General features: G+C 41.4%; 1 protein-coding gene across 7 annotated transcripts in view; it reads left to right on the top strand.

Moving 5' to 3' along the window:
- The window catches only part of GRIA4 (glutamate ionotropic receptor AMPA type subunit 4), a 299,286-nt gene that overhangs the window by 264,812 nt on the left and 19,306 nt on the right, over positions 1–15,168 (top strand). For all 7 annotated transcript variants that reach the window (XR_014469815.1, XM_083170043.1, XM_083170042.1 and 4 more), the window contains exon 13: positions 3,403–3,650. Coding sequence is in view for 6 of the 7 variants with exons in the window: in XM_083170043.1 (XP_083026169.1) it covers positions 3,403–3,650 (248 nt within the window). In the remaining variant the exon portion in view is untranslated. The remainder of the gene's footprint in view (positions 1–3,402; positions 3,651–15,168) is intronic.

The raw sequence follows: 15,168 nt of genomic DNA, 5'->3' as shown, positions 1-15,168 counted from the left end.
GTTTTGTTAAGTTTGGGATGTATGTAGCAGAACGCTGTGCTTTTCCATGGCTTGCACAGCAGTTTGGTCAAGGTGGTAACATCGTTTCCACAGACAACTCTGTTGGAGTTGTCCAGGAAACTTAACAATGATCATACACACCCTAAATTCACTAAGATATATCTAGTTATGTTATATCAAGCGGGTGAATAAATGCACTGGATTCCCCATCCCCAAAAAATCAGTACAATCATATCATCATTGGGATGAATTCTGACTAGGACCAGCAATGGTTTCAGATGCAGTGGAGTTGTACTGATTTTGATGCATGCTAGCAGAACCGTTGGGAGCATTCCTGGAGGATAAATGGGAGGTAACAGAGGAATAGGCTAAAAAGTTAAATGGAGACGTTGAGTCTTATTGGAGTTGTTTCAGGTGTACTGTAGCTAATGTATTGGACAAATGGTCACGTTTTGCAGGGCATTCATAGATAGGCATGTGCATAGTTTGTTTTATCTATATCAAATAAATAGCATCCTCCTCTGTTACACCACATTAAAAAATAAATGATTAAAATGTGCTCAATATGAAAACTCTGTCTTATAAATATTAAATATATGTTAGATGTTCCTGCAAAAGCATGTTGGACAGAGTTACGGGGAATACTATGAAAGACTGGTAGATGGGATGCCGTCAATCAGAATAGAGGGAATCCCAACAGGGACCAATAAATATACTTACCTTCCAACTGACCCCTCCAACCCTAACTCCCTCCCTGCTGCCTAACCAAAACATCTCACCACCTAACTATAACCCTACCTTCTAGCATCTAACCATAATCCTTTCTCCCTTCTGCCTATACTTAGCCGCCTTGCCCAGTAGCCTAAACCTATCACCCCTTCTACATGTCTAAACCTTGTCTTCCCTCCATCCAACCTAATCCCCCCTCCCCGCACAGCTTACCCTTAATTCTCCCCTTGTGCCTAATGTAAACTCATCATGCATACATTTAATTAAGATACCGGCATCAACATATTCCTCAAAGTTGGCATTCCGGCACAGGTGCTTTGGCTGTATTTTGACAGCATCCTGACAGCCTGGATTAGGCGTAGGCACCATGTGGCTCTTCAGCTGTTGTAAAACTACATGCCCCAGCATGCTTTTCCACGGTTTTGCTATTAGGGAATGACTGTACACGGCATGCTTGGACTTGTAGTTTCACAACAGCTGGAGAGCCACAGGTTGCCTACGACTGGCCTAGATGCTAAGTGCATCCCAAAACAGGGGCAACATGACCTCATTTTATAAACTGGTTTCAGTCGTTGCCCCTAAAACACAAGTAAATCATGGTTTAAACTTGCCAGGGGTGTGGTACAACACCCAGCCATTCGGGATTCTGACAGCCATTAGCCCGTTGTCGGAATCCCGATTCCTCAGACTCAGACAGCCGGGGGAGTGCCACGAAGCCCCTTGCGGGCTCGCTGCGTCTGCCACGCTGTGGGCACAGTGGCTCGCTGCGCTCACCACCTATTTTATTCTCCCTCTATGGGGGTTGTAGACCCCCACGAGGAAGAATACCCGCTGCCCATGTGTCGGGCTTTTAGCATTCGTGATTCCGACTTGAGGGTAATGACTGTCGGAATCCCGACTGTCGGTAAGTCCTCCGGCACCCATTTGCCAAACCTGCATGGCTATTGCTGGTTAAAAAAAATAACTGTGAGCAGTGTTGGTTACCAGCAATATGGGTCTTACCGACTGTTAGTCTAAGTGCACAATTATTTTCTATTGCTGCATTGAAGATGTGATAGAATACAACTTCGGCACAGGAGAAATGCAGGAGAGCTGTCCCTCTGTTTTGTGAATTATAGTGGCTTCTGCTTAATGAGGACACAGTAGCAGCAGCCACTGGTGACGGAACAGAGAACCTGCCCGTCTAGCAGTCATGTTTTGGTATCCTTATATTTAACAAATTCATGAAAGTGCTTTAGTTTACTTTGCCTTGGGCTAACATGTATCACGTTTGTCATTTGCATCAAACTTATTGATCTGGGCATATGAGGTAAAGGGTGTCTGTGTGTGTAGATCATTACTCTTCATTCCTTTGGGGATCTGAGAGAAGCTAAGAACAATGACAAGGAAATAATAGTACGGATCCAGGATAATAGTAGCTGGCATTGACAGAATTGTTATGCATGAGTCACACGCTTGGAATCTTCTGTCTGTTAATGAGATTCTGTCCCAGATTCAGCAATATATATCTAGTAGAAAAAAATGACTTTAATATAAAAATGTAAAGATTTTGTTTTATACTATGTTATTGTTATTGATGTAAGCAATAACACAGTATACCTCTACATACATAAATTGGCCACACATGTCATGCTTCAGTATGCACACTGCAAGCCATGCTGATGTACTGTATATATATTTATATTGTGACAGGGAATCACATAGACCGGATAGAAATAGAGTCTGGTTCTTGGAGCAGGTAGAGAGCATTCAAGGTAACAGCTAATGTAATCCCCACATTCCCGGCCTATCACCCAGCCACTTTTAGGCATTGGGAGCAATGACCCTCTACTCTGGACAAACATATAATAGGAAGTAACAGCTGTTGTTAAGTAGCAGATAGGGATTCACAATACACCATTGGAAAACCTGGACTGAATCTCACTAGCCCTGCTGCTACTGCTCTAAATCCTGGACTGGATCTTCCAATGTCACCTCATGTGGAGGTATGCTGTCCTTGCCACAGTGTATATACAGTATACATACTGTGTACTGGCATATGGATGCATCAGGGACAGAAATGTGACATAATGATGTAGCCTGGAATCACTGGAAAAATGGTGAGGGCCTGATGACCTTATTGCTTAGAGTCTATTGGTCTGCTGGCTACAGAGGAGGGAGCCCAGGCAGAGAATGCACACTGGCCTCCTCCTTTCTTGATGTGCCCCTGATAGAAACATGTCAGGAAATTGTGAATTTTAAACATGTTTTAAAATCCTGATCCCCATATACGATTTGAGAATGGGGAATCAGACATTTTAACATGTATAATTTCAATGATCCCCCAACAGACCACTAATCATCGATGCCCGCCTATCGTTGGATCGGGCCATCAGACTGCCATGTGTATGGGCACATTTAGTGGCATGCAAATAATATCCATAATTCAAGCGGGGGGGGGGGGGGGTAGACGCTTGGCATGGCCAAGTTTTACAGGACCGAAAAGGCTTTTTGGCACAAATTGGGCCTTAGTATAAAATGATTGATTGTCATTGATATTTGTTTTATATACATTATTTTGTTTTTGAATTTGACTAAAACTTTTTTTATGCTTAAATAGTTTTCATTAATATTATTTTTTCTTTTATTAAAAAATATATATATAAAATAAACATCGTACATTCCCTTTGACAGAGATCAAAAATAGCAGTTTATGAAAAGATGTGGACGTACATGAAATCTGCTGAGCCTTCGGTATTCACCAAGACGACAGCAGAAGGAGTGGCCCGGGTCCGGAAATCTAAGGGGAAATTCGCCTTCCTTCTAGAGTCCACGATGAATGAGTACATTGAGCAGAGAAAACCGTGTGACACAATGAAAGTTGGAGGAAATTTGGATTCCAAAGGATATGGCGTGGCGACACCTAAGCACTCTCTATTAAGGTGGGTGGAATAGTATAACAATATAAGATGTGTTGTTATAGTATTCCACCTTCCCTGATGTCCCTGACTTCTTTTTGTGTTTATATGTGAACATGGTTTATCATTTACTTTCCACTATTCCATTGGTAATGCAACCGGTACCCCATTCCAGCATATCCACCGCACCTTATTTTAAAGATCATGTAACAAGCAAACAAGTGTAATGTTGACAGTAGATCTTAAAAACTATACTTTAACAAGAGGTGATGTTGTCCACAGAAACCAATCAGATTCTGTCTATCATTATTTAGGCTGTACTAGAGAAATTATAGACAGAATCTCATTGGTTGCAATCTACAACATCACCTCTTTTAATTTCTAGAAGCTTTAGTAAATGTTCCTCTAGATTTTGTGTCAAGATGATCGCTTGTAAAAATTGTAAAAATTAAAGCGAAAAAAAAAAAAAGTAAAAACATTTTCCATTGAAAAATCAAAGAATTAAATAGAACATTTTTGCTTAATGTACTATAAAATCCTGGATTTTCCTAAAATATTGGGATTGCCTCCTGACTCTTGGGAAGGTAGACTAATCTAGATCCACACAGAGATGATAAATTGCTGGTAGGCTCAATAATGTCACTTTCATGGTGCAAGGCAACATACTTGCTGCTAAAACATGCTGTAGGGGACAGTTTAATCAATTAAGAAAAGAAGAGTGTTTAAAGGCCCCATACAATACGCAATTTGGGCTCAATTTCACCCGATTTCTCAGCCCAATCCTCCAGAATTGGGTGAAATCTGGCCCAATTATGTAGTGTATAAATCCAATCTGATCCATGCGCATCAGTTCAGATCTGGAGGTTGGACGGTCTGCACATAAGATAAATCTTATGTGCAGCCGTCAGTGCGGCAGGGAGCGAGGTCCGGGGTAGCGGGGCCCCGGTACGGCTGGCGGGGAATGGAGAGCAGGGTCCGGAGGAGCTGCAGGCGGAGTAGCGGCAGGAGAGTAGGATCCGGGGTAGCAATAGGTGGGGACCAGAGAGCAGGGTCCGAGGTAGTGGCGGGCGGGAGAATAGAAAATCCTACTCAAGAGACTGAGTGGCCGCTGATTGGCTGAGAGCTCAGCCAATCAGTGGCCGCCCAGTCTTTTAAAAATATATTTTTTCTATTCTCCCGAGATCCAAATATCCTGTACCTCATTGGCTAGCTCAGCTTTTATAGCCTGGTTGACCTTCTCTAAAACTTTAAAAAGCAGATGTTCTACAATTTGTGCACAATTCTGATTGAGCTTCTGGATTTAGCCTTCATCTGTTAGCACTATCTCATCCTTTGTGCTCTTCTCGTCCTTGATCTCATCAAGCGGTTGCGTCTTGAGCCTTTGCACACTGGCATTAAGCACCAAAGCCTCTTATAAGTAGCCACTGCTTGGAACTCTTTATAACAAGCTTCGGCTTCTGATCGGTCACAGTTTTTGGAGTATTTAACTGAATGACTCATCCAACTCCTACTTCTCTTTTCCATTACTGTAGCTTGAAAAGACCAAGGTCCACTTGTTAGAAACATAGAAACATAGAATTTGACGGCAGATAAGAACCACTTGGCCCATCTAGTCTGCCCCTTTTTTTAAACATGTTACCTCAAACCATATTTGATCCTTATTTTTTTGTAAGGATATCAATATGCTTATCCCAAGCATGTTTAAATTGTACTACTGTATTTGCGTCTACCACCTCTGATGGGAGGCTATTCCACTTATCTACTACTCTTTCTGGGAAAAAATTCTTCCTCACATTTCCCCTGAATCTTCCTCCCTCTAGTTTCAGTGCATGTCCTCGTGTTCTGTTGCTCCTCTTCCTGTGAAGAATGTCTCCCACCTGTACATTGTTAAAACCCTTCATATATTTGAAAGTTTCTATCATGTCCCCCCTTTTGTTGTCCTTTATGCCACACTGAGAGCATTTCCTTCAACATTCATATGTCTACAACAGCAGCGGGACTAATGAATCATTTTAGTTACGTTTAACTCCATTTGTACAGCATATTGTGTTTGTTTTTGCAATAGGAATACCCCAGATCTGAGCATGCTGAGCCACATATAAATAAGAAACATCTTAATTTATGGCTGAAGGGGAGTGTAGGAGATATACTGTGATGGGCTGTTCACATGTAGCACTGCTCATTCACAGAATTCAATGTGGTCACAAAATTACGGGTTATGCTATGATGTGCATAAAAACAAGGCCGAACTGGCCATCTGGCATTGAAGAAGGTGGAAAGGCCTGATGGACCAGTTTGGCTAGCACATGTCTTTTTGTGTGCCGGGCAGTGAGGATAAGCCCCCTTGACATGTGGCACGCCTCTGTGAGATATGACCACACCCCCTTGTTGTTCACACGTGGACTAGAAAGTCATGGCTGTTTTGGACTCCCAGTCCATCCCTGCATAAGCATACAAATGCCTGTTTCCAGATGGGTCTCTTGCACCTTAGATAGGACTGGTAAAAGAGCATCTTAATAATAATGTTGACAACCAAGCATTTGGATATGGATGGACCAGGATGAAAAATGTGCTCTGCTCTCCATGGAGGAATGTATGCTTGTAGTTAAATGCAGGCAATGTTCTACTGTAACTACGGCTTACTTAGGCTCCGATCTAAATCAGGCCCCTTTTATTCATTTACTCCATGCTTTACAGTCAGACCATCTTCCTCCAAATTCCTAAACCTCAAATCTAAGTAAGGATTCTATTTAAAATTCTCTCTGTTTCAGTATCAATATTTTATCCAGATGGCATATCGATAATAGGTGCAGTATAGGGTGTACAAGGGTCAAAGAGCCATGGGAGAATTGCACCACTATCATTTAATGCCACAGATTTTTATAGAAATGCTTGAAAAAGTCAATGGCACTAAAGAGCAAGCATAATGCACCTTATTCTGGTCCACACGCAGCTCTGCAAATTTCGCAGCTCTGCGTGTAGTTTTAACGCCACCTGCCGCTCGTTCATCTGCCCCACCCCCCTCTTGCCGAGTTCCCTGCAAAGCTGCGACTGGATGCTTCACAGCCTTGGGTGCGGGGACCAAATCATTCGATGGTCGCAGACGTAATTTGGTACGTACACGCAAAACACCCATGAATCGCTGGGCATTCCCATGACCACATCCCCTTACCGCCGCCCCCGCCCACACTGGTGGGTGCAAACGGGATGGCACCCAGCATATGCACATGCACAGAAATGTGCTCCCTGTGCAAATGCGCGGAGGGAGGGAACTGAATAGAATCAGACCCAATTTTTCAAACGGTAGTGCCAGTGCCATTTTTTCCCATGGGAATTTGCACATGTTCTTCCTCCTGTGTTAAACACCCTTGGTTTGATGAGCCACTTTTATCCCTATTTGCTTTTTATTGCTCATACATTATTCCAATGTCTTCATCCCATTTCTTACTGAACCGCAAATTTTTCATCAAACAACCTCTTGTTCTCTCTTTTTATATCAGCGGAGGATCTCCGATTGGGTTGCACTCTCACAATACATCACAATCCTCAAGGCCCTTAGCCATACTGTAGCTACCAGTTGTACAGTATGTCTGTCTTAGTCTCAGGCAGTCTTTTTATGGGCCTTAATTTGTCACTATGTTCCAAAAGGTGTTTTAAAGTCCAATCTTCAAGATATATGTACAGTATATGTTACCAGGCACAATCAGCTACGACATCCGGGGCAATGCTGGAGACTCACTTGACTCACACATGAACAGATGCTGCAAGAGAGGACCTGGACAGACAGCAGTGAGCATCACTGAAGCCACGCTCTAACGCGTTTCGTGGAACACTTCGTCAGAGGGTGTGGCCGGTGTATGCTCACTGACTGAATAAACGGAGAGCAGCTTCCAATCATATTGCGCTGCTTGGTGATTGACGGAAACACTGTCCAATCACTCTCAGTACACCATTCCTCCTATACAAAAGTGCGGTCTCCAACCCCGTTGTCCAATCAGTATAAAACAAAGGACTTCAGTGACGCTCACTGCTGTCTGTCCAGGTCCTCTCTTGCGGCATCTGTTCCTGTGTGGGTCCCGGCGCACTGTATGCCTTGTGGTGTCAGCGTGGGTCAAGTGAGTCTCCAGCAATGCCCCGGATGTCGTAGCTGATTGTGCCTGGTAACATATAAATATATCTTGTGGTACCCAGCCCACAGTGAGGAATTGTTTGGTACAAGCAACCTTTGGCTTGTTTTAAGAAGTGTCCTGTCACTTTTATTCAACATCATTTATGCACCATGAAGCGTCCCTCTCTTTCTCTTTTGAAACAGACATCTCTTTCTTCTGTGAATCCCAGGAGCCTCTGAGAGGAAGCTGCAGCCTGTATTATTTGGGACTATTGGTGAACTGGTTGCCCAAGTGTGGCTTTTTTTGCTGGAGTCGATTTATTTAAGCGCAGCATACCTATACTTTTTCTAATATATATATATATATAAACCAAAAAAAAACACCATTAGGTGGTAAAGAACACTCGCCACAAAAACAACAGAAAATGCTCCTAGTTGTTTTTAGATGAAAAAGAAAAAAACTTTTTTATATATAATATAACCTGTTTCACAGTTCCGTTTTCTCCAACGTTTCAGTCATCCACAGTGACCTTTGTCAAGGAATAAGAAAGGGTCAGCAATGCTGTGGTGATATCCAAAGCCAACAGGATCAATACCCAGGTGAAGGTCCGTAGATCTTTTTATCAAGGTGCTGGTGAGGATTCACCAGCACCTTGATAAAAAGGTCTACGGACCTTGAAACGTCGGTTTTCCACCACCGCCTGCTGTCTTGTCATTATTTCTGAGTGCCACCGCCCCCATCTTATATATATATATATCTATATATATATATATACTGTATATATATATATATACAGTATATATATATATATATATATATATATATATATATATATATATATATATATATATATATATATATAGCTCAGAGAATCTCAATAGGCTATATAGCTTGCAAACCAAGGTTTGTTAAAGTGTATTACGCTTTTTTATTGAATTGTGTTAAATGTTACACTGTTTGCTTATACATGGTCTTTTGCTTTGCATACCTATAATCTCATGCCTAGTGTATGTAAACTGTCATTGAGTCATTAGATTGCAAATTACTTTTTCATTTTATTAACTCATCTCTGCTAAATCTTAGTATTTTTTTTTCCATTTTGCTATTGTGCTGTGACACTGTATATGGTTATGGCTTTTATCCCTGCTAAATAACCCTCTCATAATTATTTGTCACCACACTGTCTATGAACACATTATTATTCATCAATTTAGGTTTTCATTCCACAAATGTATATTCAATATTCCAGGACTAAACAGTTTTCTGTCAGTATGAATTGTTATTATTAGATTTTCTTCCCTTGAGTTTATGACTGTAAGGTAATATTTAGAAGGAACATTAACCTTTCTTTCCAAGTGATCACTGGATAGTGGGGAAAAAAAAGTTTTCACCATTGGTGGAGTCTCGGGGCAAAATATAATGATGCTCGAGATGGCAGAACTCAGAAGTTTTTTTTTTAAGCGGCAATCATTTAGAAGACAAAACAATGACAAGTAAATAGTTGCTGCTTTAATAAAAAGTCAGCTCAGGTCAACTTGAACGTCATCACATCCAGCTCTGTATATCATTATTACAGCAGATGTACAATGTCCCTTTACATGCTAGAGCACATGTACGGTATACTCAAGGCTGTAGGATCCCTTTAGTTATCCTCCAAACCTTATTACTCAATAACCTAAATATTACCTTAAGTCACATAGGGCCTTATTCTGTTTGGTATGGTGGGACCGTATACGGGCGGATCAGTTTTTTTTTTCATCTGCGCATGCGTATCTTTCGCAATGCGCATCTTTCGCAATGCGCATGTGCGGCGACCTCACACCGTTCACGGACAGGTCTCTCCGTGCAAAAAAACCTGTCCGCAAGAGCACGGTCATTGTGGGCGGCATGTGGGAGTTTTTATGGGAGCGGCCGGAATAATGAGGAAAACTGGGCGTAAACATGGCCGTACACGGGGGTGTGCACACAAAATGCACGGCGTCACAACCACCTCGATCGGCGAATGCACCGTGCATTTTGGCCCAAAAACAGGCGGACGCCAAAGATAGCTCCAGACCACCCCTAGAGATACCGTATGAGAGCGGACGCCTGGGTCTGCTAATTAACGCTGATTACTACTCAAACACATACACCTAAATGTAATAAGCAATGCTACAGCCTATTAAGTGAAAACCATTATTTCACTACCTGCAAGCCACACACAGCCCTCAAACACATTGGAAGCTTATCTTTCTACACTTCTCAACATGTAAAGGTTGGTTTAATTTTAGCTAATATTCATTCTAATACCTGGTTATATATGTCCAGGTAGTTATTTTATAACCATCTACACCCAGTGCTATTTTTCAGCAGGAACCAGCAGGAACTTTATTATATATATTATTTTTAATTTAATTGATCCGCCCCCAGACCTGGAGTTCCTGGAACTATTTTTCCAGAAAAATAGTACCGTCTACACCCATTCAGAAAGTGTTGTTTTATACTTTAAAAAGCAGGACACTCAATTCACAGGAGTCGACATGTGTCAACTTTTTCACTGTAACACAAACATACAGTTTTTTATTATGAAAAATACATATAAACCACGTCTAAGAGCAACAAGGATGTTTTTGGACTCAATTTCTACTTGCAATGGTGGAGCAATGTCCTAAGGCCATGGCCACTATTTTGCACACAATCTGTATATTTTTTCCCAACAACATACATTATGCACTTTCATATCTGCTATGATTTTTATGTAGCACATTCTGTATGTAAGATGCCACCAAGCCCATTATTGCAATCACATATCTCTAACAAAGGATCCCAACATCTGCCTATCACACTCTAAAGTCTTATTTTGAACAATATTGGAACATGTTTGCATGTGGCGTACGCTCAGATATACGGAAGGTGTCGGAGGGAAAACGGACGAGATCCGTCCGTGCACTGTGGCGTACGCTCTGATGTACGCCAGGTATCGGTGGCTAAGAGGGAGATCTGTCCGTACACGGTGGCGTACGCTCAAGTGAACGCCACTCCCCATTGTCGGTGTTTGTGACCGTCCGTGTGTGGCTGTTTTGTGGGCGGACTTACGCTCACCGTGAGCATACGGGAAACGTACGGTGTGACGGACCGTACGTACGTTTCACTGTACCAAATAGAATAACCCCCATAGTGTAAATGGATGCCCATTTAATGTTCTAAATCAGTGATGAGCAAAAAAAAAAACTGCACAAGGGAACCTTGGTCCCACAAGATAACTTATGTGCAGAGAAGCTTTAAATCACATCATGTAACTATACTGTATGTAATATATCAAAAAGTAAAAGAGAAGAAAAAGAGAGAGAAAAACACAGTTATTTTTATTAACATAAAATTAATATATTTTAGAAAGCAGCTAAATATAAGCCATCAATTTGAAAACACATATTTACACACAATCTGACAACCTGATTGAGCAAATTAGTATAGTTAATTTAGCAGATTTATAATTAGCTCAAAGCTCGCAAGTTCTCACTTGAGAAATTTTGGAGTCCATATATCCAGGCAAGTAGATTTATTGGTATGGAGATTAACCCCAATATTGCACTCCGTGCACTCCACACAAATACAGTAAATTGTTCCCAACAGATAATACTTGATGTTAACCCGTCCTCTGGAAATTATGGATATCATCCTGAATCTGGGTGTGCTGTTAATATAGCATCGCAATAGCCGATATTTGATTTATATAGCTTCAATGGAGGCACACATCAGCAGTGGTGTGTGATCAGAGGAATTACAGGTGTCCGCTGTATATAGGGTGACCAACTCATCCCTTTAATTCGGTTCTGTGGCTGGCTGGCTGACTTCAAGACTCCATTTCACCTGATTTTAATCAGCCACAGACCCTCCATTTCACCTGGTTTTAATCAACCACAGACCCTGTGTAATTAATATGTGTCCCGGATTAAAGGGATGAGTTGGTAACCCTAGCTGTATAGTACTGTTGCCCTGGCTGGAGTGTAACTTATGGCTTATTTTTAGCTGGTTTTTTTTAAGATATATTAATTGTATGTTAATAAAAATAACTGTGCTTTTCTATAACAATAGCGCTTTCTCTTTTACTTTTTGAAATATTGTTTTCTTTAGTGTTCCAGTAAAGTAATTTGGGAGCTGCATTAATTAATTAAGGATCGTTAAGATCCTTTTCAACTAAGTATTTACATATGGAGAATTGGTCATGAATCATATTTATTCATTTGTAGAAAACCTAACGGTTCTATGATTGCATTAGATTCTTGATCTTTTATTTATACAGTTGATAGCTTTTGCGCCCGACATATTTATTGGTATTGAACTATATGTAATAGCTTGTGAGTAGCAGGAAACAGGCCAATTACACCCTAGATTTAAAGTGTTTTTTTCTTTATAATTTACAACCACTGTAAATCTGTGGGCCAAATCACAACAATCACCTTGGTTCCTGCACCCGACAGGCTATTTGCATATGGGCCGTGATATCATGGCAGGATGAGGAAATGCCCATGCAATTTGATCTTTGGTTAACCCATGGCAGGTTAGTCAAGCTGATGAGATATCACTAATCAGGCATGGATTACTATGACAAATAAAGTGAACTATGCTCACTAGAAAGAAGACAAAAGAGGGGAATGTGATCCCTATGTATAGCCCCTGCGTTAGTATTTGGCCAACCTTTTTAATCAAACACAGGAAGCTGGTGTAACAGGCTCTGATTTTTTTTAGAGTGGTGGCATAAGTGCCTGGGCCCCCAGAAAGCTTAATCCAGCCCTGGTAGCACCAAGTTAATATTTATTTATTATTTATTAACAGTTTCTTATATAGCGCATACATATTACGCAGCACTTTAGAGCACAGGTCTTCAACCTGTGGCCCTCCAGATGTTGTGAAACTACATGTCCCAGCATGCCCTGACAGTTTTGACATGCTCTTATAAGAAAAAATGTGGCAATGCATGCTGGGACATGTAGTTTCGCAACATCTGGAGGGCCACAGGTTGAAGACCCATGCTTTAGAGTATAGTTGAACATTCACATCATTCCCTGCCCCAGTGGAGCTTACAATCTATATTCCCTACCACATGTACACACACACACAGACATTCCAGGGTTAATTTGTTAGGAGCCAATGAGCCTACCAGTATATTTTTGGATTGTGGGAGGAAACCGGAGCACCCGGAGGAAAGCCACGCAAGTACGGAGAGAATATACAAAGTCCGTACAGTAAGAGCCATGGTGGGAATCGAATCCATGACCTCAGTACTGTGAGGCAGTAATGCTAACCATTACACCATCCCTTATGCCTCAATAGCCTCAATTCATGGTACTGGAACAGATAATATGTGACAAGTAGTTGGTGTTTCAGAGCCAGCTCTAAAGATAATTTGAGGGTACATTAACCTCAGGCAGATTATTGCCAATTTCTGTATACTGTATGTCCCTCTCCTGAAGCACTTATAGCCAGATATAGCCTTGACACTACAATCTTGTAGGGACTATTTATTTATTTATTTATTTACAGTTTCTTATATAGCGCAGCAGATTCCGTTGCGCTTTACAATAGTAGACAGTGATAAGACAAACTGGGTAACAACAGACAGACTTGGAGGTAGGAGGGCCCTGCTGCAAGCTTACAATCTATAGGGATATAGGGGGGAAACATAAGGACAGGCACCAGTAATAGCATAGCAGTTACAAATCCAGAAGGGAAGCTATATAATACATAAGTGCCTCGGAGGGTTATGCATGTAGAACTTAAACGTGATAGGCTTGCCTGAAGAGGTGAGTTTTCAGGGAACACTTGAAAGTTTGGAGACTTGTGGAGAGTCTTAATGTGCGTGGAAGGGCGTTCCATAGGATGGGAGCAGCCCGATGAAAGTCCTGTAATAATGAATGGGAGCTAGTGATCCATGCAGAAGAGAGATGCAGATCTTGTGTAGAGCGTAGTGGTTGAGATGGGAGATATTTTGTGATAAGTGCAGAGATATATGCTGGTGCAGTATGGTTAATAGCTTTATAAGCAAGTAGAAGTGTTTTATATTGAATACGGTAATATACAGGCAACCAATGGAGGGACTGGCAGAGCGGATCAGCAGATGATGAGCGTCTTGCAAGGAAGATCAGCCTAGCAGCAGCATTTAAAATTGATTGCAGTGGTGAGAGTCTGTTCTTGGGAAGACCAGTTAGGAGACTATTGCAATAATCAATGCGGGATATAATGAGTGCATGGATAAGAGATTTGGTAGTGTCTTGTGTGAGATAGGGTCGTATTTTGGATATGTTTTTTAGATGCATGTAACATGATTTGGAGACAGATTGAATGTGGGGAAGAAAGGACAGTTCAGAGTCGAGGATGACCCCTAAGCAACGAGCTTGTGGGGTAGGGTAGATTATCGAGTTGTCAACAGCGATGGAGATGTCAGGATGGTAACTGTTCTTAGTTGGCGGGAATATAAGTAATTCCGTTTTGGAAATATTGAGTTTGAGTTGGCGACAAGACATCCAAGATGAGATGGCAGAGAGACAATCAGAAACTCGACCCAAAACCACTGGTGACAACTCTGGGGTTGATAGTTAGATTTGAGTATCATCAGCATACAAGTGATACTGAAATCCGAAAGAGCTGATTAGTTTGCCAAGAGAGGAGGTATAGATTGAGAAGAGCAGAGGACCTAAGACTGAACCTTGCGGAACTCCGACTGACAAAGGTAATGAAGAGGAAGTAGAGTTAGAGAAGCGAACACTGAAAGAGCGATCAGATAGGTAAGATGTGAACCAGGAAAGGGCTGTATCATTAAGACCTAGGGAGTGTAGTGTTTGTAAGAGAAAAGAGTGATCGACGGTGTCAAATGCAGCAGAAAGATCAAGAAGAATAAGTAGTGAGTAATGGCCTTTAGACTTAGCCGTTACCAGATCATTCACCACTTTTGTCAGTGCTGTCTCAGTGGAGTGTTGAGAGCGAAAACCTGACTGAAGTGGGTCTAATAGGGTGTTAGAGTTAAGAAAGTTTGTGAGGCGAGAGTAGACAAGTCTCTCCAGTAGCTTGGAGAGGCATGGGAGCTGAGATATAGGACGATAGTTAGAGAGAGAGTTAGGGTCAGAATTCTGTTTTTTTAGAATAGGAGTTATCACTGCATGTTTGAGCAGAGAAGGAAAAGTACCAGTAGTAAGAGAGAGATTGCAGATTTTAGTTAAGGTTGGAATAATCACAGCTGAATAATAATAATCACAGCTGAAGGGTGTCAAGTGACACGAGAAGTACTTTATTTTAAGGGGTAAATATTTCAAGATGCATTTGATTACATCTTTATATGGTATATTTGAGAATTGATACTCCTTGAAAAGTAGTTTTTGTCTAGATTTGCAGTGTATTCCATTTCAGTTCAAGTTAAAGGTCCATATTGTCATGCAGAGTAGGGAATGTCTGCTTAT

This window comes from Crinia signifera, chromosome 2, assembly GCF_055691185.1.
Source record: "Crinia signifera chromosome 2, ASM5569118v1, whole genome shotgun sequence".
In the NCBI taxonomy this organism is placed as follows: domain Eukaryota; kingdom Metazoa; phylum Chordata; class Amphibia; order Anura; family Myobatrachidae; genus Crinia; species Crinia signifera.
This window is presented reverse-complemented; position numbering and strand designations above follow the sequence as displayed.